Source organism: Brachionichthys hirsutus, chromosome 12 (assembly GCF_040956055.1).
Source record: "Brachionichthys hirsutus isolate HB-005 chromosome 12, CSIRO-AGI_Bhir_v1, whole genome shotgun sequence".
NCBI classification, from domain to species: Eukaryota; Metazoa; Chordata; class Actinopteri; order Lophiiformes; family Brachionichthyidae; genus Brachionichthys; species Brachionichthys hirsutus.
Window position 1 is genome coordinate 2,260,305 of NC_090908.1, and position 23,791 is coordinate 2,284,095.

The window sequence follows — 23,791 nt, forward strand, 5'->3', positions numbered from 1 at the left end:
AAACTGGAAACATCTACAGAGTCTAGCGGTGCAAGAAGTAGTTACCAATATCATCACCGTTAGTGCTATTGATATCCGATACCTTATGAAAGCCTGTAATGATAGCGATTTAGATGCCGATATTTCTTCATAGATAATTGACAGGCTCTTTGATACAATGAATGGATGCAATCCTCTCGCCAAACGATTTAAAGCTCCCCGTCGATTTGGAACGAGGTTAAACCTCAATGTCAATTTTGCCACTTTGTTTTTATAATTCGTTGTTGAGTTTTATATATATTGCTGACATATAACTTCTGGCTATTGTGTTATATCTTATTTATGTATATATAAAGTATTAAAATAGTGTTTCTTAATTTTTCAACTTATTAAAATAGCTGAGTGGAACACAATCTACCTCCGCTAGTTCATTTCTGCGTAAACGAAACCAAAACCGGCTTCCGTTTCCGGGCGCGACATCGCTTGTCGCTTCCTGTTTTGTGTTGAACGGAGAATGGCGGCCGAGGTAAATCGTGGTGTTCCTGTTAGTATGGTAAGTTAAATGTATTTATTTGTGTTGTGTGTTTTGGCACTTACTGTTAACATTTGTGTGTTTAGTATGCCCTCAATTGTGTCGGATAACTTTTATTTTGTAGAGGTGTGTGTTTATAGCTGTGTGTGCGCAACAGTAAACTGTCCTCGTGGGCTTATAGTGAATGTTGAGTGGGTTATTCCTACGTATTAGGCCTGTTAACCTTTATGTAATAACAAATGTAACGACTGGATGCTTTTCAGGCAAAGACTGCGCCTTCTCAAGTAACTCAAACCATCCGGAAGAGGGTTTAGAAATTCCTTACAGTTTACATGGACAAAATTTCATTAATCCGATCAATTCGGATTAAAATTATGATCGGATGCACTGTGTTCATGGGCTCTAAAAATATTGATTTTCACACTTTCGATCGGAATAAATTATTTTGATGTGCGCAATTTTACCAAATATACCGGAAATAGTCGTCGAAGAAGTCATAGCGACTTCCGTTGTAAACAAAACATCGTTCCGTCCTTTTCTGCTTGAAACGTTAGCGTAAGTCGAATGAATAATATTTGGTCCTACAATTGAGGATACTTTATTCATTCTTTTGTATATTTATATTATATTTATATATAATTACATGACTGAATAAATGTGCTGACAGCCTATGATGTACTGGAGAAGAAAGACCACTTCGATAAACTATACTCATTCTTACTTTGTTCCACTTTCAGCTTTGTCCAAAGTTTCTTCATTCAAATTCCACCAGTCACACCTGGCCCTTCAGCGCCATAGCTGAGCTCATAGGTAGGTCAGAATCTCGGTCCGTCTCTCTGGCTCGCCTGCTTTAATTCATGTTCCTGCAGGCTGTTCTGCTTTAAAACGTAACAGTAACGTAACGTTGTCTTGGGGATCGAAGGTACTCATAACATTTATCTCTGGTGACAGATAATGCGTACGATCCAGATGTCAACGCGAAGCAGTTCTGGATTGACAAGACTGTGGTTCAAGGTCAAGAATGCCTCAGTTTTATGGATAATGGAAACGGCCTGGATCATAAAACGATGCATAAGATGCTCAGGTACGCACGCCGCTTGTTAATTCATGTCGGTAACGATGCATAAGATGCTCAGGTACGCACGCCGCTTGTTAATTCATGTCGGTAACGATGCATAAGATGCTCAGGTACGCACGCCGCTTGTTAATTCATGTCCGTACCGATGCATAAGATGCTCAGGTACGCACGCCGCTTGTTAATTCATGTCGGTAACGATGCATAAGATGCTCAGGTACGCACGCCGCTTGTTAATTCATGTCCGTACCGATGCATAAGATGCTCAGGTACGCACGCCGCTTGTTAATTCATGTTGGTAACGATGCATAAGATGCTCAGGTACGCACGCCGCTTGTTAATTCATGTCGGTAACGATGCATAAGATGCTCAGGTACGCACGCCGCTTGTTAATTCATGTCCGTACCGATGCATAAGATGCTCAGGTACGCACGCCGCTTGTTAATTCATGTCGGTAACGATGCATAAGATGCTCAGGTACGCACGCCGCTTGTTAATTCATGTCGGTAACGATGCGTAAGATGCTCAGGTACGCACGCCGCTTGTTAATTCATGTTGGTAACGATGCATAAGATGCTCAGGTACGCACGCCGCTTGTTAATTCATGTCGGTAACGATGCATAAGATGCTCAGGTACGCACGCCGCTTGTTAATTCATGTCGGTAACGATGCATAAGATGCTCAGGTACGCACGCCGCTTGTTAATTCATGTCGGTAACGATGCGTAAGATGCTCAGGTACGCACGCCGCTTGTTAATTCATGTCGGTAACGATGCATAAGATGCTCAGGTATGCACGCCGCTTGTTAATTCATGTCGGTAACGATGCATAAGATGCTCAGGTACGCACGCCGCTTGTTAATTCATGTCGGTAACGATGCATAAGATGCTCAGGTACGCACGCCGCTTGTTAATTCATGTCCGTACCGATGCATAAGATGCTCAGGTACGCACGCCGCTTGTTAATTCATGTCGGTAACGATGCATAAGATGCTCAGGTACGCACGCCGCTTGTTAATTCATGTCCGTACCGATGCATAAGATGCTCAGGTACGCACGCCGCTTGTTAATTCATGTCCGTACCGATGCATAAGATGCTCAGGTACGCACGCCGCTTGTTAATTCATGTTGGTAACGATGCATAAGATGCTCAGGTACGCACGCCGCTTGTTAATTCATGTCGGTAACGATGCATAAGATGCTCAGGTACGCACGCCGCTTGTTAATTCATGTCCGTACCGATGCATAAGATGCTCAGGTACGCACGCCGCTTGTTAATTCATGTCGGTAACGATGCATAAGATGCTCAGGTACGCACGCCGCTTGTTAATTCATGTCGGTAACGATGCGTAAGATGCTCAGGTACGCACGCCGCTTGTTAATTCATGTTGGTAACGATGCATAAGATGCTCAGGTACGCACGCCGCTTGTTAATTCATGTCGGTAACGATGCATAAGATGCTCAGGTACGCACGCCGCTTGTTAATTCATGTCCGTACCGATGCATAAGATGCTCAGGTACGCACGCCGCTTGTTAATTCATGTCGGTCAGAATGATTTGTGGTTGAGTGCTGGCATACAGCATAATGGTGACTCCCCAACACCTGATGTTGTACAGTTGCTGCTACATATAATTAATGAACCATGATGTGATTCATATACTGCACGTACTACTGCACGTACTAAGAATATTTGTGTTTTCCCGTTCAAGCTTTGGATACAGCGACAAAATTGCATCGAATGGGCTTGAGCCAATTGGTATCTATGGGAACGGTTTCAAGTCTGGCTCCATGCGTCTTGGCAAAGACGCCATTGTCTTCTCAAAGTCCAAGAAAGCCTTGTGTGTTGGGATGCTCTCTCAGACCTACCTGGAGAAGATTTGTGCTCAACAAATTATTGTACCCATCGTCTGCTTTGAGCAGGGAGCAGAAAACAAGCATATCCTTTTCCTCCTGCAGTGAGAAATAATGATTTATTTGTATTGATGTTTTAACTGTTGCCAAATTAAGTGCATGCACAAATAAACCACAGATTTGTTGAGTAATCTGATTTGTGCACTGCCGATTTACCAGGATTTTATGCATTATATATTGTTGTAGTTATATATTGTTTTAACTATTTATTGCATTCTGGATACACATTAACTACTACTTTATTTCCTCGCTCTTCTTGATTCAACCTGGATGACTGACAACCTACACAGACATATCAACTGCTGCGTTTGACCAGGAAGGTGATTGATCAAATAGTTTGATCACATTTTAACTTTCATTCTGAATTCAAACCTTTCATTTTCCAGACTTGTATTTTTCTGCAATCCAAAGTATTAACCTGTGCTTTTAATCGATGAAGAAGAGTAGTTTTTAGTGATGATGAATAAAGTTTTGCAACATGTTTCAACATTTTGGTGCCGTACACCAGATGAGTTCCAGTGATCCTAAATTGCAAGTTATCCTTAACTTCAGCTTCACTCAGTGTCAGAGAGGAGGACGAAGCCAGTCTGCGGGACATCTTGTCCTATTCCCCTTTCAAGACACAGGAGGAGCTACTCCTGGAGATCAATGCCATCACCTCCTGGTCCACAGAGAAAACTGGCACACGGGTCATCATCTGGAATCTCCGCAGGTCTGTTTGTAATTGGAAGTGTAAAAAAAACAAATGATGATAGAGAGAGGGAGGTATATAATTTAAAAAACTGATGTATGGCTTTGAGCACAATTAGTACAAAAACACACACAAATAGGAATGACAATGCTGCACTGGAAACGGGCTGAGATTGTCTCCATGAGAAGAAGGAACCAGGCCAATCCTGAGAAATTGTCATTTGGGCGAAGGGGAAATAGGCCACAGTGTGTAAGATTTGAGAACAGACGAGCTAAGGGTGGGGTGTGTGTGACTTCATGTGTGGAGAGTTAAGAGTCACAGAACACTGGCATGTCCTGCGAGGGGGGGGGGGGGGGCGTCTCAAATATTTCTTATGTTGATTACTTACTGTAACAACAATTTGATTTTCAGTTTTGTTTTTTTACAGTACGTCCACTGGAACAACAGAGTTTGATTTTGAGAAGGACCGTTACGATATCCGTATTCCGTCTGACGCAACGAACGACTCGTCTCAGTATAACGTGGTGACGTCGTACACACCTGAGAGCGTTTACTCGCTGCGGGTAAGGAGCACTACTGCATGTCTTCAGAATATTTAAATTAAATACCGTATTAGTCAATCCATGCCTCATAAATAAGACGTGTCTTTCTCACATGATTCGAATGTAATATGCCTTTTTGTGTTCTCAAAATGCTTTTTAAATACGTTGACGGTTGTACTTCTAACACTGGTTTAAGTTCTCATACTGATATCACTTTCAATGGTAACTAAACTATGCTTGTGTTTTTAATGGCTGTAGGCGTATTCCAGTATTCTTTACCTGAAGCCTCGGATGCAGATCATCATACGTGGTCAAAAAGTGAAATCTCAGCTCATAGCTAAGAGTCTGGCCTTCATCAGGAAGGACCACTACAAACCGCTCTTCCTCGTATCCTTCTGTCTTGAGCTTTGTCTTTTGGACATGTTGTCCCTTCATGACAGTTTTTATACATGCAAAGTATTTATTTTGCTGCTCTCACTTTAGATTTCCTTAATTGTCTTTGTAGAGCAAACGCATTCCCATCATCTTTGGTTACAATACCAAAAGTAAAGACCAATATGGGATCATGATGTATCACAAAAATCGCCTCATCAAAGCCTACGAACACACAGGCTGCCAACTAAAGGTGAGCATCTGTCGTTTCGGTGGGGGTCTTTGTAAGATTCCTGAATGTTGCCACCTGGTGTTTCTATGAATCTTTGTCTCTTACAGGCTAACGGCAAAGGTGTTGGGGTCATTGCGGTCGTAGAGTGTAACTTTCTGGATACTACACACAACAAACAGAGCTTTATTGAGACCGATAAATACAGGTAATAGCACTGGTGCAGTACGTTTTGATCACATTGGGGTTTGATTAGTGCCTGTCGGTTTGGATCTGTCTTCAGATTCGATTATGTTGGTGAATCATTTATTAGACAGGCCACAAATGCAGAAGTTCTTCTTCTGTTGGTGCAGGAAAACTATGACCAGTTTGGGGATCAAACTGGAGGAATACTGGCTGGAAATCCAACACAAGAGAACCACGGAGAATCCGAACAGCATCCCTGTGGAGGATGTCATGTTAGTAGATGTTGCAGTGACGGCCGTGAGTTCTACATGTTACCACTGTGGGGACAATTTGATCTGATACTTGTCTCTGTCCTCAGGAAGCGACCAGATCAAAGCTGGGTTCAGTGCGATGAGTGTTTACAATGGCGCAAACTCCCCGATGGCATCGACTGCAGCAAACTGCCAGATAAATGGTTTTGCCGCATGAATCCTGATCCTCAATTCAGGTAATGAACATTATTTAAAATCACTTTGCAATAATTGTAATTTGATCTAACTGAAAATTAGGGATGTCCCGATCAGGTTCTTTTTTACCCTGAATCTGAGTCATTTGATTTTGAACCGGTCCCGAGCCGATACTTCTTTAGTACATAAAAACACATCAAGACAAGTGAAAAATTGATGTCTCTTATTTTTTTATTTTAATCGTCTTATTTCAGAATTTAACTCTTAAACGGAGCACTTCTGTGGCGTAGCTTGAACATTCAAGTAATACATAAAATACTTTTTTCACTTTGGACTTGGACTCGTGCAACGGGAAATATTAAAAACGAATATTTAAAATAAAATGAACAGCAGCTCAATCGCCATGTTTTTGTCATCCACTTCAGAATACTTCCACAGAGCAGACATACTCGAGCAAAGAGCTTAAAGCGTTTCTTAGCCAGCATTCAACCAATAGTGTCACAGGAAGTGACGTCATGCCGTGTGTTTTTGTACGCATTACCATCTCTGTCTGTAGTATAGAGGTCTCACTCTGTGCCACGGCGTAACTCCAGATCTGACCAAAAGAAATGACAATAACGATCCATATATATCCGAGTCCTGATCGGGAGCTAACGTCCGATTCCGATCGAGTCAGCAAGCACGTGATCGGGCCCTATTTCCGATCACATGATCAAATCGGGACATCCCTACTGAAAATACTCATGCAAATGTGGAAAAAGATACTCGTCCATTTAACATAAAACCAAACTGTTAGTGTTTGTAGAGCATCTAAATGTAGCACAATTTATAAGAACACCAACACTAAAAGATTATGAAGCATAACTGTGACTCCAACAGTTTAAAACGTAATCTGCAGGTTTAGATCGAGTCTATAATGAATTTTTATATTATCTGGTAATGATTTTACAACAAAAATATAAAATGTGGATAAAACATCCTTCAGTGAGTCAATGAAGGTTCTAAGATTTTGCTCGATAGTGTCTGTTGGAAATACCAGTTATGGAACCAGGTACCGGTATATGGACTGGACAATTCCATTCTAAAGGGAGTCAATCTCAACTCTCGCTTCAACTCAGTAGATGTTTGCTCATGATTAAAATGTTGATCTAACTTGTTTCTCCAGGAACTGCCAAGTAGATCAGGAGCCAGAGGACTCTGATGATGACCAACCTTCATACCGCAAGACGTATAAATTACAGTGAGTCCCATTTCAATTAAAATACTGATTAAATTGTAAATTGAATTTATAAAGACTAAATTAGAAATTAAGTTACTTAGTTTCTTATGTCAATGATTTATTTTTACAGAGAGCGAGAAGACAAAAAGAATATGGAGAAGAAAAGACAAAAGGTACAGACATATTGTCAGATGTTTTTTTATCTGTTCTTTCTTGCAGTTTGTAATATTTTCTTTCCTGAATGTTTTGCGTTCTAATTCCTTAAATTGATTATATGATGAGGAGGAGCATATCCGATCTCACCAGACAAAATCAGCCCCTAAAATGGCCACTTTATCAAAATGTATCTCCATTTTAACACAGAAATCACTATAAAATATGTGTTAAGTGCAGAATGTGGATATGGATAGGAATATTAATCCTTTTGATTTTTAAAACACTGTTCTTCACAGGTCGCCTTTTCCCCCTCCCCCCTGACCACGACGACGAGCAGGATTAAAACGGAACCCGCTGCAAAGGCCGAATCCTCAACCAGTCCACAAGCTGGTAAGAGAACTTGCTGCTTGTGTGAGAGATTGTGTAGAAGAGGTGAAGATAAAGGGATTAAAAATGTCTGTTTGCTTTCACCCCAGCTTGCATCTCCAGTGTTCTTCCAATTATTACTGATGTATACTCTCTGTCAGAGGGTCCCCAAAGGTACCATCTTAAATTGAATATGGTCAGATTTGATGTTGTTGAACTCGCACATTAACTGTGCTTTGTGTTCACTGCAGGGGGAAAAGAACACAACCTTCTCCAGAAAGAACCCCGAAAAGACCTAAAATTAATGGTTTTCGTTTGGACAAATCAGACACGAATGTGACGACGAGTCCACAGACTTCCTCATCGGCTACTGATGGCATTAGTGGCTGTGTTGATGATGATATTATCATCTTGGAGACTGCCAGTACCCCCAAGCCACAAACGCCAAGTGTTAATTTGTTAAACCTTCACATGAAGGTGAAAACAGAGTGTAGTGAGGAAGCTGTTCAGGATGTCGCGTTGAGGAAAAATCTTGCAGGAACTTGCTCAAGCTCGGACTCTGTCAGCGCCAGTCCCTTCATAACATCAAACACAGAGATGGTCAGCAGCATCACCCAGACAGAAGCACCTAAATTAAAAATAGAAGAGGACCCTATTGAAACAGCAGGAATGAGAACACCACGAAGGAGCTCAGATTCGTCCAGTATGGACCCTCAGCTTCATTCCTCCAATATGATGGAGCTACAGACTCAGCAAGATCGGCATCTAGAGCTCGTAAAGACTTCAGCTGAGGAGAGAGATTTTTACAAAGAGCAAGTCCATAATCTTACTTCGAAATTGAAAGACGCGCAGAGCAGACTGCAAAAGCTGTCCCTGAGCAATGTGAATGAGTGTTCTCACCAGGCCAGTCAGACGGAGGAGACGGAGGAGACGGAGGAGACGGAGGGAGGCCCGAACTACAAAGCTCTATATGAGAAGGCCATACAGAAGATTGAACTCTCGCAGGTTAGTGTTTCATCTGCATTTCTAACGTAAAGTCTGCAGATCTTTAATGGAAATGCTGATTTTATTTTATTTGTTAAACAATTCCACAATCAAGGCCTTTTATACTTGTTCAGGGTGGACTTCTGCTTTTCCGAGATTTTAATCGTATCTTTTGATCATCAAGAAATGGGGCTGGCTCAAGTGTCACCACAGGAGGACCTCGGTATGAGGCTTGAAGATTGAGCTGCTGTTTAAAGTGAATTCACTTTGTAGACAAAATCAGCCCCTAAAATGGCCGCTTTATCAAAATGTATCTCCATTTTAACACAGAAATCACTATAAAATATGTGTTAAGTGCAGAATGTGGATATGGATAGGAATATTAATCCTTTTGATTTTTAAAACACTGTTCTTCACAGGTGAATTTTTGAGCTTAGATTCTTGTTACAAATGTGTTTCTCCTCAACAACCTCACAATGATTGTCACAGACACGTACGCACAGGAGATTGATACTAAAAAAGTCCAATCGTTAATGAATCTGGGCTTGTCCGGCCCATAACCTGAGACTCGACATAATTAATATATTCCTCACAAAACAAAATATGGTAATATTTGTACGAAAAGTAAGCAAGACCAATGACGAACAGACTCCAAATCCCACGTGGGCAGAGCACATAACAGGGCTCTTAAGGAAATGTTGGGAATGTTACCAGGAACGGATCCATTTTGGTGATGATCCTGAAGAGATCCTGGATTATGAATCACTTTGGAATTTTCGGTAACATTGCAGTCAATGGAGCTTCAAAATGTGTTTCTCAACATCTCGGTTGAATAGTGACCAATGTTCACGGAATTTGACAGTCATGTAGGGTGGGGTCCTCTATCTCGCCTCCGAATTTCATCTGGATTGGATCCTGAGTGAGGTCGGGAAAAAATTAAATAAATTAACGTTGAAAACCCCATTTATGGATTAAAACAACTGTTAAAAATACACATCAACTCTGAATCACGTTTACTTTTCATAGTTGGTGTATGAAGATACCAAGAACAATTTAGAACCTTATGATGTTGATCCAGATCAGCATGTGGACGGTGTAAATCCAATTCTGAGGGCAAAGAGCTGCTCGGCGGAGGTCTGAGCTCTGTTTTTCTCATTTTCATATGTTGTTCTCTTATCTGTACACACATGAGTCCGGTATATTGTACTACGTGTGTCGGTGGGTGGGTGGTATTGCTACCCTATCATTGTCAGATCTGCTTACCTGCCCTATTTCTTCCTCTCTCTCTCCTCCTGGGATTCACTTTGTAGCAGCTGGACAATCGGAAGAAAGAAAGGGCAAACTGGCAAACTCAGTGTGAAAATGCACAAAAAGGAAGCACAACTGCAGACAGAACCACTGCTTCTCCTTCAGAGAAGGAAGCATCTAGAAGGTTGGAATGTTCAATATATATACATATATATACGGTATATTGAAAGATATTTTAGTGTCTGACAAAGACTTGGTGAACTTTGCAACCCATCAGTAAATCTGATTTTCTCTGTCTCCTCAGTTTGATCGAGCTTCGATACAACGTTGGCCGCCTTCTCATCTCCTATGTTCCTGCGCTGGACCTGGGCCAAGTGAATTATGAGTGTAATGTAATTGATGAGATCCTAGAACAGGTTCTATCCAATATGGAGTTGGGCACATCACATCAGATGAAGAGAAAGACAGAGAAATAAATAACAAATCATGAGATGTTTTGCTGAACGTGCCTCTGGGTGACGAGGCATGGCTGGTCTTAACCTTTTTTAATTTGAAAGGAATCGCAGTCTACGACCAGTGGGCTGAAACGGAGGTAGATTTAGATCATTTTTTCCCGCTGCCAGTGCATTCCGCTCGTAACAGCGATTTCTTGACTTATTTTTCTATTTACCATTTATCCTTGTTTTCTTCAAAATGTCTCAGTGTTGCTTGGGCACACCTGTCCTCTGAAATGGGAGCAGCGTGTTTCTCTGCACTCAGAAACATTTGTGCTACAACTTATGGGTACAGAAGCCAAAATGGACTCCGATCAAGAAATAGTCCGGGTGATGAATCATGTTCTAAATTTCCGACTGATGTAAATGGGAGCTTTACAAAAATATTTTAATGAAAATGTATTTTTGGACTATAAATGGTTTATAGTGTGTGTTTACACCCTCCTCCTGGGATGGGCCGTAATTTAGACCTAGCGTGTATCAGATATGTGTCATGTTTTACATGTGATTAATACAAAGTATATAGAAGATGTATTTATGCACATAGTATTATCCTTTTTCTCCCCAGAAACAAATATGATACTCAGGGGTCCCCCTAGATTTATTTGGTCAATAAAGTTTTTACATATCTTCTCTGAGATGATAATTTAGCGACACAATGCCTTTCGTTGTCAGCCTGTGCGTTCGTAGGATTTAATATACTACATGTTTTCTCTTGGTTTGTTGACAAGGCGCTATTATTGTGAAAATATATTTAACCGGACGTGATGTCAAAATTATGATCGAACAACAATATGTCATTTCATTGTAGAATTACCGACTTGTAATTAACATATTAATATTTGGTATAAATTCACCAGACTATATAAAAATAGACAACTAAGTTTAGTTCCTTTCTGTGTTCTCTCATCAAAACTCAAACTAGCGCTTCCGGTTTCCGTTTCCGCACGTGACCTCACTTCCTATATTGTGTTGAACGGAGGATGGCGGCAGAGGAGCGCGTTGGTATTCCTGTTAGTGCGGTAAATTGAACTTATGTATGTTGTGGCACTTACTGTTAGCATGTATGAGCATAGTATGGCCTCGGTTGTGTAGGATAATAAGGTTGTTTATAGATGTGTGTGCGCAACAGTAAACCTTCCGTCCTGTGGAGTCATAGTGAATGTTGAGTGATTTGTTCCTACGTATTCGGCCTATTAACCTCTAGGTAATAACAAGTGTAACTACTCGGTAACGACTGGAGGCTTCTCAAGTGCAGGGACTAAATAGACTGAAAAACTGTGTCCCTCAGGCCATCATTGTGTACAACCCTCACTCGGGCCTTAGCTCGACGGGTGCTAATAATTAGCTAATTATTCGATTAAACGTAGTTGTCACCACGGGGGGGGGGGGGGGGGGTTGAGTTGACGTTAAAAGTTTCCTTATTCGTGGGTGATAAGTTTATGTTTAAAACTAAAAGTTAGCAAAATGCTTTCAGGAGGCTAACGCTAGCCTCGAGCTAGCTGTGAACCGATAGATCCGTTGACCTACTTGCCGTCACCGTAGCGCTAGTGTGTAAATACGGACGTAAATATTAGGTTAACCACATTAAATCCGATACAGTGAATTAACACTAAGAATAACTAATAAAACACAGGATAATAACTGTACTTAAAGATCGCTTTATTATTTTTGCCTTTGTATGACGTGCAAACCAAAGCACGCCAGGCTTGGTTTGTTTGAGGAAGCAAACATAAACAGACGCACGTGGAGCCCAGCGATGACGTGTAGCGTCATGATTGGTCTACGAAGTCATGTGGATGTTTTGGGCGGAAAGGTCAATTCTGACAAAGTTTTACACCGGATGCCATTCCTGCTGCAACCCTCCGCATTTATCCGGGCTTGGGACCGGCTCGAGGGAGACACGAGCCGTGCTACCTCTGAGGCTGCATTACACTTGGACCTCCATTTTGAAGTAGGTGCTTCAGTCCCATTTTGTCATCTGGCTTATGACAAAATGGAGGTCCTTGCTTCACATTGTCATAAGCCAGATTTGCTGCCACTTGCTGCACCTAGGACCGGCCCGGCTTGGTGGGCTGGCTCCTAGGTGCAGCAAGTATGTGCCTTCTCCAATTCCACAATACACATGTGGACTATTTTACATGAACTCCCAGAACCCTGAAGAACTGGTCCAGTGTTCCGCGACTGGGACAAAAAGCTGCGTTGTTTCTCCTGAATCCAAGTTTCAACTATTTCAGCTTAATCTCCTTTCCGGTATGCTGGAATAGACCTTCCTCGGGAGGCTGAGGAGTGTGATCTCACTGTAGTTGGAGCAAACCTTCCTGACCCCTTTTCCTAGGAAAGGGGGACCACCACCCCGGTCTGCCAATCCAGAGGTACCGTTTCCAACCACCATGCGTTATGACAGAGACATCAACCGAGTCAGTCCCAACACATCCAGAAACAAGATACTTGGAACATTTCATCCACCTCTGAGGATGAGACGTGGATGAGACGTTCCGAGTATCTTGAGTTCCTGGATGAGAGAGTTGTGTCTGCTGCACAGTTATGTCTCGGTTGATGTCTGTCATATCGCATGGTGGTTGGAAACAGTACCTCGGATTGGCAGACCGGGGTGGTGGTCCGGCTTGGCTTTTCTAGGAAAAGGGGCAGGAAGGTTTGCTCCAACTACAGGGTAATCAAACTCCTCTGCCTCCCGAGTAAAACTATATCGGATTCCCGAGGGTTCATGGAGTTCAACAAAACTGTCCACATGTGTTTTGTGGATTTGGAGTCTTGTTCCCCACCGGTGCCCCCCAGCCCTTAGCCTATTCACCACTGGTGCCCTACTACCGTGGTGAATGGATCAGGGTGGAGTCTCGTTCCCCACCGGTCTTGTATGACCAAAACTTGGTTCACATTGTCAGCAGTGTCAAATCTGTTCAAGGTACATGTTGGCCTCCAGCAGGGTTAACCTTAATTACAAGTTCTGTTTATAATCTTTATGGTCAGATTTCCTAGATGCAGCCAGGGGCCGGAGGGGGTTACAGTTTGCAGGTCCAAAGGGTTTCATCTCATGTCCTCTTGGCCTCGTTGAGCCTGGGACCTTCAGCATGCACTGGGATAATTTGCAGCCAAGTAAAGCGAATGGGATGAGAATCATCACCTTGAAATTTGATTCCATCCTGTAGAAACGGAATCAGACTCGGAGGTGCTGATTCTCACCCCTCGCTTTACTTATCTCCAAACCATCCAGTGCGTGCTGAAGGTCCAGGCTCAATGAGGCCAAGAGGACATGAAATGAAACACTTTGGACCTGCAAACTGGACCCCCTCTGGCCCCTGGCTGCATCTAGAAAATGTGACCATAAAGATTTGAACAGAATTTGTGATTAAGGGATAACCCAGCTGAAGGCCAGCATGAACAGATTTGACACTGCTGGCAATGTGAACCAAGCTCCTGCTTTGGTCATACTGGACCCGATAGCCTATTCACTGGTGCCCTGCTACCATCATGGTGGAGTCTTGTTCTCCACCGGTGCCCCCCCCCCCCCCTGGGGGGTGGTGTATCATGGTGGTGTCTTGTTCCCCACCGGTGCCCCCCAGCCCTTAGCCTATTCACCACTGGTGCCCTACCACCGTGGTGAATGGATCAGGGTGGAGTCTCGTTCCCCACCGGTACCCCCCCCCCCCCCGGGTTGGTGTATCATGGTGGTGTCTCGTTCTCTACTGGTGCCCCCTGTGGTGACTGTATCATGGTGGAGTCTCGTTCTCCACCGGTGCCCCCTGTGGTGATTGTATCATGGTGGTGTCTCGTTCTCTACTGGTGCCCCCCCCCCCCGGGGGTGGTGTATCATGGTGGAGTCTTGTTCTCTACTGGTGCCCCCTGTGGTGATTGTATCATGGTGGAGTCTCGTTCTCCGCCGGTGCCCCCTGTGGTGATTGTATTATGGTGGAGTCTCGTTCTCCACCGGTGCCCCCTGTGGTGATTGTATCATGGTGGAGTCTCGTTCTCCACCGGTGCCCCCCCCCCCCCCCGGGGGGTGGTGTATCATGGTGGTGTCTCATTCTTTACTGGTGCCCCCCCCCCCCCGGGGGGTGGTGTATCATGGTGGAGTCTTGTTCTCTACTGGTGCCCCCTGTGGTGATTGTATCATGGTGGAGTCTCGTTCTCCACCGGTGCCCCCCCCCCCCCCCCCGGGGGGTGGTGTCTCATTCTCTACTGGTGCCCCCCCCCCCCCGGGGGTGATGTATCATGGTGGAGTCTTGTTCTCTACTGGTGCCCCCTGTGGTGATTGTATCATGGTGGAGTCTCGTTCTCCACCGGTGCCCCCCCCCCCCTGTGGTGATTGTATCATGGTGGAGTCTCGTTCTCCACCGGTGCCCCCCCCCCCCCGGGGGTGGTGTATCATGGTGGAGTCTTGTTCTCTACTGGTGCCCCCTGTGGTGATTGTATCATGGTGGAGTCTCGTTCCCCACCGGTGCCCCCCAGCCCTTAGCCTATTCGCCACTGGTGCCCTACCACCGTGGTGAATGGATCATGGTGCAGTGTCGTTTTCCACCGGTCTTGTATGACCAAAACTTGGTTCACATTGTCAGCAGTGTCAAATCTGTTCAAGGTACATGTTGGCCTCCAGCAGGGTTAACCTTAATTACAAGTTCTGTTTATAATCTTTATGTTTCAGATTTCCTAGATGCAGCCAGGGGCCGGAGGGGGTTACAGTTTGCAGGTCCAAAGGGTTTCATCTCATGTCCTCTTGGCCTCGTTGAGCCTGGGACCTTCAGCATGCACTGGGATGGTTTGCAGCCAAGTAAAGCGAATGGGATGAGAATCATCACCTTGAAATTTGATTCCATCCTGTAGAAACGGAATCAGACTCAGAGGTGCTGATTCTCACCCCTCGCTTTACTTATCTCCAAACCATCCAGTGCGTGCTGAAGGTCCAGGCTCAATGAGGCCAAGAGGACATGAAATGAAACACTTTGGACCTGCAAACTGGACCCCCTCTGGCCCCTGGCTGCATCTACAAAATGTGACCATAAAGATTTGAACAGAATTTGTGATTAAGGGATAACCCAGCTGAAGGCCAGCATGAACAGATTTGACACTGCTGGCAATGTGAACCAAGCTCCTGCTTTGGTCATACTGGACCCGATGGCCTATTCACTGGTGCCCTGCCACCATCATGGTGGAGTCTCGTTCTCCACCGGTGCCCCCCCCCCCCCCCCGGGGGGGGTGGTGTATCATGGTGGAGTCTCGTTCTCCACCGGTGCCCCCCCCCCCCCCCCGGGGGGGGGGTGGTGTATCATGGTGGAGGTCTCATTCTTTACTGGTGCCCTGCCACCGTGGTGAATATATCATGGTGGAGTCTAATAACTCCACCGGTGTCCTAGGTCGTCTATCGGCGGCGTCTCTTCCCAGACCTTGTACCCCTCGTCATACTCCTTGTCACAATCCTTGTCCGACGGCCAGTCACTGTTCTCGGTGTCCTCCTCACAGTCCTTTTCGCAGTCCTCCTCACAGTCCTTTTTGCAGTCCTCTTCACAGTCCTCCTCAGGGGCCTGGTTGTACTTCTTGAACGGGTTCTTCGCCGGGTTCGATACTTTGATGCAGTCCTCATGATGCGGTGCATACATTGCTGCAGTTCTGTCATATTTATAAGCTACCAACATGTGAGATCAAAGCACATGTGATCAAAGAACGTAAGATCAAAGCACTGAGCACTTGCAATAAGTGCTCAGTGCTTTGATCTTACATTCTTTGATCACATGTGCTTGTGGTCCCCAAACTACGGCCCACCTCCTCATTTGGCCCGGGCCCTTGAACAATCCCAGATATAAAAAAAAGAATTTTTATTTCTTTTTAAAAAAAAATATTATTATTTTTATTATTTTCCTTTCCATACAGCATGAGTAGCCGGTGGGGGGGCAATAATGGTATGGGGTGCATTTAAGAGGGGTCATTAATTCAATCTTGTTTCCTAAAAATAATATTGATAGTGAAGAATATATCAATATTCTGAAGAAAAGCATCCTTCCTTTTGTTTGGGACAATTTTAATGACGATCACATACGGCCAGAAAGGTAATGTTTCATGGACTTTTTTTCTCGGACGAACCCGTAAAGGGTTATTTAGTTATTTATTTTATTAATAGTGTTGTTATTTATTTCCTGACTTTTTTTCTGTGAAGAAAGGGTTATTTGGTGGCTGTCTGGAAAGCAATAAATGTTTAGGCACCCCTGCGCTGACTTTGTCTTGAGTGGCAAAGACATTGACAGAGTGTGCCTGCGTCCCAAATTCAATTAGTTCAAGTGAGAGAAAATATCTGACAAGTATGCCAGCTGACTGAGCCATACAGTATCCTCAAAAACATCTGACATGGGGAGGTTTTTGTCCTGTAAGAACACGTGGACTACTCTGCAACTCGAGAAGCCTTGGAAGCCCCTTCCCTGTGGATAGCCATCTGAATTCTGTGAAGTAGGAGCTGGATAGGCTGGCCCATTTCATCACAGCCAATCAGCAGTGAGCTGTGCATACGGGGCACTCATGGACACAGAAAGGTTTGCGAGTGAAGATACTCCGGAGACCACGTACAGTATATTGAAATTTATGATGGCAGGAGAAGCCATCTCACTCGAGAGCATGCAGAACAACTTTGCTTTTTGCACCACAATCTAATGCTGCTCAATTGGGATTAATGTTAATGGGATTATGACTCACATTTCTGCAAAAAAAATCTAAGTTTGTTTTATATTTACTTTATAACTTTATTTAAAATGTCAGGAAGCTATTTATTTGTTTAATTTTTAATTTATGCCAATATTTTCACTTTTTCTGCAAATGAATATCTGCTCCAAATTACGGGGCGGGCTACAAAAGATTCCATTTGTTTGTAGGCTTATTTATATTTTTGATTTATTCATATTATATATTCTCTACTTTGATACTCTGTGTTCAGTGATGCTTCTGGAACCTTAATTTCCCAGAGGGAGCCTTCCCAAGGGATTCATAAAAATGATCTCTCTTTCTCTGTATAAACAACACAAACATGTTGCCGACGTGTAGTATCTGAATTTTTGATGTGAACCAGATATGGAGAAGAAAGGAATGTAGGCTTAGGGATTACCATCCATTCAACTCTTGTTCAATGTCCAGTGTAGTATGTTTCTTTGCTCAAGCTGCAGAGCAAGAGACCAGGTATCTGTTTCCGACTGTACATGCCAGCATTAGTCAATAAATGTCAAACTATTAGGCCAACTCAAATGTGTTCTGGTACTCTACTTGGAGCCGTAGAAATAAAGAATCGAAAAGGACGAGGGAAAAGCCGTCCTTTAACCAGAATTGCCCGAAGTGCGTCTACCAGACATCTGTGAAATGGGAATAGAGTTGGCATCGAGGGGCAGCAGCTGTTGGTCTCGACTGCAAGGATCAAAGGAAACTAATCTTGAAGAGCCTGCTGAGGACTGCAGTGACTTGTTGATGGACGTCGCGACACAATCCTAACACAATCATAACAACCTTGATGTGGAAGAGAGGAACCTGCTCCTCAACACATCAGAGACACGGTGGAGCAAGTCAGCAGTTTCAGGATCCTGGGTACATTAAATAACTGCTAGCTCCATCTTAGCTGTCATAGATTGAAGTATTAATCACTCAAATGAATAATATTTGGTCTTACCTTTTAGGATACTCTATTCGTTCTACTGGAGAAGAAAGACCACTTCGATAAACTATACTCATTCTTACTTTGTTCCACTTTCAGCTTTGTCCAAAGTTTCTTCATTCAAATTCCACCAGTCACACCTGGCCCTTCAGCGCCATAGCTGAGCTCATAGGTAGGTCAGAATCTCGGTCCGTCTCTCTGGCTCGCCTGCTTTAATTCATGTTCCTGCAGGCTGTTCTGCTTTAAAACGTAACAGTAACGTAACGTTGTCTTGGGGATCGAAGGTACTCATAACATTTATCTCTGGTGACAGATAATGCGTACGATCCAGATGTCAACGCGAAGCAGTTCTGGATTGACAAGACTGTGGTTCAAGGTCAAGAATGCCTCAGTTTTATGGATAATGGAAACGGCCTGGATCATAAAACGATGCATAAGATGCTCAGGTACGCACGCCGCTTGTTAATTCATGTCGGTAACGATGCATAAGATGCTCAGGTACGTACGCCGCTTGTTAATTCATGTCGGTACCGATGCATAAGATGCTCAGGTACGCACGCCGCTTGTTAATTCATGTCGGTAGCGATGCATAAGATGCTCAGGTACGCACGCCGCTTGTTAATTCATGTCGGTAACGATGCATAAGATGCTCAGGTACGCACGCCGCTTGTTAATTCATGTCGGTAACGATGCATAAGATGCTCAGGTACGCACGCCGCTTGTTAATTCATGTCGGTAACGATGCGTAAGATGCTCAGGTACGCACGCCGCTTGTTAATTCATGTCCGTACCGATGCATAAGATGCTCAGGTACGCACGCCGCTTGTTAATTCATGTCGGTAACGATGCATAAGATGCTCAGGTACGCACGCCGCTTGTTAATTCATGTCGGTAACGATGCGTAAGATGCTCAGGTACGCACGCCGCTTGTTAATTCATGTCCGTACCGATGCATAAGATGCTCAGGTACGCACGCCGCTTGTTAATTCATGTCGGTAACGATGCATAAGATGCTCAGGTACGCACGCCGCTTGTTAATTCATGTCGGTAACGATGCATAAGATGCTCAGGTACGCACGCCGCTTGTTAATTCATGTCGGTAACGATGCATAAGATGCTCAGGTACGCACGCCGCTTGTTAATTCATGTCGGTAACGATGCATAAGATGCTCAGGTACGCACGCCGCTTGTTAATTCATGTCCGTACCGATGCATAAGATGCTCAGGTACGCACGCCGCTTGTTAATTCATGTCGGTAACGATGCATAAGATGCTCAGGTACGCACGCCGCTTGTTAATTCATGTTGGTAACGATGCATAAGATGCTCAGGTACGCACGCCGCTTGTTAATTCATGTCGGTAACGATGCATAAGATGCTCAGGTACGCACGCCGCTTGTTAATTCATGTCGGTACCGATGCATAAGATGCTCAGGTACGCACGCCGCTTGTTAATTCATGTCGGTAACGATGCGTAAGATGCTCAGGTACGCACGCCGCTTGTTAATTCATGTCCGTACCGATGCATAAGATGCTCAGGTACGCACGCCGCTTGTTAATTCATGTCGGTAACGATGCATAAGATGCTCAGGTACGCACGCCGCTTGTTAATTCATGTCGGTAACGATGCATAAGATGCTCAGGTACGCACGCCGCTTGTTAATTCATGTCGGTAACGATGCATAAGATGCTCAGGTACGCACGCCGCTTGTTAATTCATGTCGGTAACGATGCATAAGATGCTCAGGTACGCACGCCGCTTGTTAATTCATGTCGGTAACGATGCATAAGATGCTCAGGTACGCACGCCGCTTGTTAATTCATGTCGGTAACGATGCATAAGATGCTCAGGTACGCACGCCGCTTGTTAATTCATGTCGGTAACGATGCATAAGATGCTCAGGTACGCACGCCGCTTGTTAATTCATGTCCGTACCGATGCATAAGATGCTCAGGTACGCACGCCGCTTGTTAATTCATGTCGGTAACGATGCATAAGATGCTCAGGTACGCACGCCGCTTGTTAATTCATGTTGGTAACGATGCATAAGATGCTCAGGTACGCACGCCGCTTGTTAATTCATGTCGGTAACGATGCATAAGATGCTCAGGTACGCACGCCGGTTAATTCATGTCGGTCAGAATGATTTGTGGTTGAGTGCTGGCATACAGCATAATGGTGACTCCCCAACACCTGATGTTGTACAGTTGCTGCTACATATAATTAATGAACCATGATGTGATTCATATACTGCACGTACTACTGCGCGTACTAAGAATATTTGTGTTTTCCCGTTCAAGCTTTGGATACAGCGACAAAATTGCATCGAATGGGCTTGAGCCAATTGGTATCTATGGGAACGGTTTCAAGTCTGGCTCCATGCGTCTTGGCAAAGACGCCATTGTCTTCTCAAAGTCCAAGAAAGCCTTGTGTGTTGGGATGCTCTCTCAGACCTACCTGGAGAAGATTTGTGCTCAACAAATTATTGTACCCATCGTCTGCTTTGAGCAGGGAGCAGAAAACAAGCATATCCTTTTCCTCCTGCGGTTAGAAATACCACGTAATTAATCTTATATCATCTTGATTTATTTGTATTGATATTGTTTTGCCGAATTAATCGCATGCACAAATTGCCTCCCACGATTTTATTTGTATTTTACCTCTAGGAAATGCACTGAATTCAGGTGATGAAGAAACTTAAGTCTTATTTTGATGCAAAGACTTGTTGCTATGCAGGGATTTAGCACAATGTAAAAGCAAAAGCAGTGCTCTGTTGATTTAATTTCGGGGCAAAAGGTTTTGGTACAATTGTATTTATATTTTGCCTCACTGAATTCCCGGGAATAATATAGTTATTTACCGGTAAGTCTTATTTTCATGCAAATATTTGAACATGAGCAAGAATGGAGCACAACACATGTGGAAGCAGTACTCTGTACTCAGCTCCTGTGTCTGACCAGGAAGTTGACTGATCAAATCACATTTTTACATTAATTCTGAATTCAAACCTTTCATTTCATTTTCCAGACTTGTACTTTATTAACCTGTGTTTTTAATAGATGAATAAAGTTCTGCAACATGTTTCATGTTTCAACATTTTGGTGCCGTGTGATCCAGTTCCAGTGATCCTAAATTGCAATTTATCCTTAACTTCAGCTTCACTCAGTGTCAGAGAGGAGGACGAAGCCAGTCTGCGGGACATCTTGTGCTACTCCCCTTTCAAGACACAGGAGGAGCTACTCCTGGAGATCAATGCCATCACCTCCTGGTCCACAGAGAAAACTGGCACACGGATCATCATCTGGAATCTCCGCAGGTCTGTTTGGAATCCATGTGAAAAAAAAAAAAGTATGTTGATTACTTAATGTAACAACAATTTGATTTTCAGTTTTGTTTTTTTACAGTGCGTCCACTGGAACAACGGAGTTTGATTTTGAGAAGGACCGTTACGATATCCGTATTCCGTCTGACGCAACGAGCGACTCGTCTCAGTATAACGTGGTGACGTCGTACACACCTGAGAGCGTTTACTCGCTGCGGGTAAGGAGCACTACTGCATGTCTTCAGAATATTTAAATTAAATACCGTATTAGTCAATCCATGCCTCATAAATAAGACGTGTCTTTCTCACATGATTCGAATGTAATATGCCTTTTTGTGTTCTCAAAATGCTTTTTGAATGCGTTGACGGTTGTACTTCTCATACTGATATCACTTTCAATGGTAACTAAACTATGCTTGTGTTTTTAATGGCTGTAGGCGTATTCCAGTATTCTTTACCTGAAGCCTCGGATGCAGATCATCATACGTGGTCAAAAAGTGAAATCTCAGCTCATAGCTAAGAGTCTGGCCTTCATCAGGAAGGACCACTACAGGCCGCTCTTCCTCGTATCCTTTCGTCTTGAGCTTTGTCTTTTGGACATGTTGTCCCTTCATGACAGTTTTTATACACGCAAAGTATTTATTTTGCTGCTCTCACTTGAGATTTCCTTAATTTTCTTTGTAGAGCAAACGCATTCCCATCACCTTTGGTTACAATACCAAAAGTAAAGACCAATATGGGATCATGATGTATCACAAAAATCGCCTCATCAAAGCCTACGAACACACAGGCTGCCAACTAAAGGTGAGCATCTGTCGTTTCGGTGGGGGTCTTTGTAAGATTCCTGAATGTTGCCACCTGGTGTTTCTATGAATCTTTGTCTCTTACAGGCTAACGGCAAAGGTGTTGGGGTCATTGCGGTCATAGAGTGTAACTTTCTGGATACTACACACAACAAACAGAGCTTTATTGAGACCGATAAATACAGGTAATAGCACTGGTGCAGTACGTTTTGATCACATTGGGGTTTGATTCGTGCCTGTCGGTTTGGATCTGTCTTCAGATTCGATTATGTTGGTGAATCATTTATTAGACAGGCCACAAATGCAGAAGTTCTTCTTCTGTTGGTGCAGGAAAACTATGACCAGTTTGGGGATCAAACTGGAGGAATACTGGCTGGAAATCCAACTCAAGAGAATCAAGGAGAACCCAAACAGCATCCCTGTGGAGGATGTCATGTTAGTAGATGTTGCAGTGACGTCCGTGAGTTCTACATGTTACCACTGTGGGGACAATTTGATCTGATACTTGTCTCTGTCCTCAGGAAGCGACCAGATCAAAGCTGGGTTCAGTGCGATGAGTGTTTACAATGGCGCAAACTCCCCGATGGCATCGACTGCAGCAAACTGCCAGATGAATGGTTTTGCAGCATGAATCCTGATCCTCAATTCAGGTAATGAACATTATTTAAAATCACTTTGCAATAATTGTAATTTGATGTGACTGAAAATACTCATGTAAAAGTGGAAAAAGATACTCTTCTGTTTAACATAAAACCAAACTGTTTGTAGAACATCTAAAATTAAGTGTAGCACAATTTAATAAGAACATAAAAACTAAATTATGAAGCATAACTGACTCCCAACAGTGTGAAACTTAATATGCAGGTGTAGATTGAGTCTCGATTCTAATTTTCCATCCATCCATTTTCAGCCGCTTTTTCCGGGGCCGGGTTAGTTAGCCTAATCAGGGAAGTCCAGACTTCTCTCTCCAGCTCTTCTGGGGGGGGGGGGTGTCCCGAGGCGTTCCCAGGCCAGCCGAGAGACATAAATAATGATTAAAATGTTGATCTAACTTGTTCCTCCAGGAACTGCGAAGTAGATCAGGAGCCAGAGGACTCTGATGATGACCAACCTTCATACCGCAAGACGTATAGATTACAGTGAGTCCCATTTCAATTAAAACACTGATTAAATTGTAACTTGGACTGACGGGCCACCTGTTCCCCCTCCACCATCACCACGGCGACGAGCAGGATTAAAACGGAACCCGCTGTAAAGGCTGAATCCTCAACCATTTCACGAGCTGGTAAGAGAACTTCCTCCTTGTGTGAGAGATTGTGTAGAATCCGTTTCTCAGTAGAATGTCAAAATCGTGTTGTCCGCGTCTGGAAGCGTGATGGCACACGTTTGGTAATTAGAAATGTAAATGCTTCAGGAGTGGACTCTCAAGTGTTTGTAGTTTATAGAGGTAGAAACTTGTGTAAACTTTATACTTATAGATGCACAGAGTCGATATTAAGCTGCAACGACAGGCCTTCTGAAGCGGCGTTTTGATTTACACACCAGCTTTTTCCACACACTGCTATTGTATGATCACACTATGCTATGCAGAAG

General features: G+C 43.7%; 2 protein-coding genes across 2 annotated transcripts; both read left to right on the top strand.

Annotated features, from left to right (window-relative positions):
• Positions 1–493: 493 nt before the first annotated feature.
• Positions 494–11,062, top strand: LOC137901901 (MORC family CW-type zinc finger protein 3-like). Its single transcript, XM_068745931.1, has 18 exons — positions 494–532; positions 1,249–1,321; positions 1,463–1,595; positions 3,297–3,542; positions 4,067–4,210; positions 4,617–4,752; positions 4,990–5,118; positions 5,237–5,356; positions 5,443–5,540; positions 5,686–5,790; positions 5,877–6,005; positions 7,130–7,204; positions 7,314–7,356; positions 7,636–7,729; positions 7,816–7,879; positions 7,957–8,710; positions 10,000–10,121; positions 10,242–11,062. Exons 1-18 carry the CDS (start codon positions 494–496, stop codon positions 10,411–10,413), a joined length of 2,676 nt encoding a protein of 891 aa, XP_068602032.1. The 3' UTR covers positions 10,414–11,062.
• A 125-nt stretch (positions 11,063–11,187) lies between these two features.
• On the top strand, positions 11,188–23,341 carry morc3a (MORC family CW-type zinc finger 3a). Its single transcript, XM_068746469.1, has 12 exons — positions 11,188–11,453; positions 18,173–18,245; positions 18,387–18,519; positions 20,374–20,619; positions 21,246–21,389; positions 21,478–21,613; positions 21,833–21,961; positions 22,080–22,199; positions 22,286–22,383; positions 22,529–22,633; positions 22,720–22,848; positions 23,263–23,341. The coding sequence occupies exons 1-12, from the start codon at positions 11,415–11,417 to the stop codon at positions 23,339–23,341; spliced, it is 1,431 nt and encodes a 476-aa protein (XP_068602570.1). The 5' UTR covers positions 11,188–11,414.
• Positions 23,342–23,791: the final 450 nt, after the last annotated feature.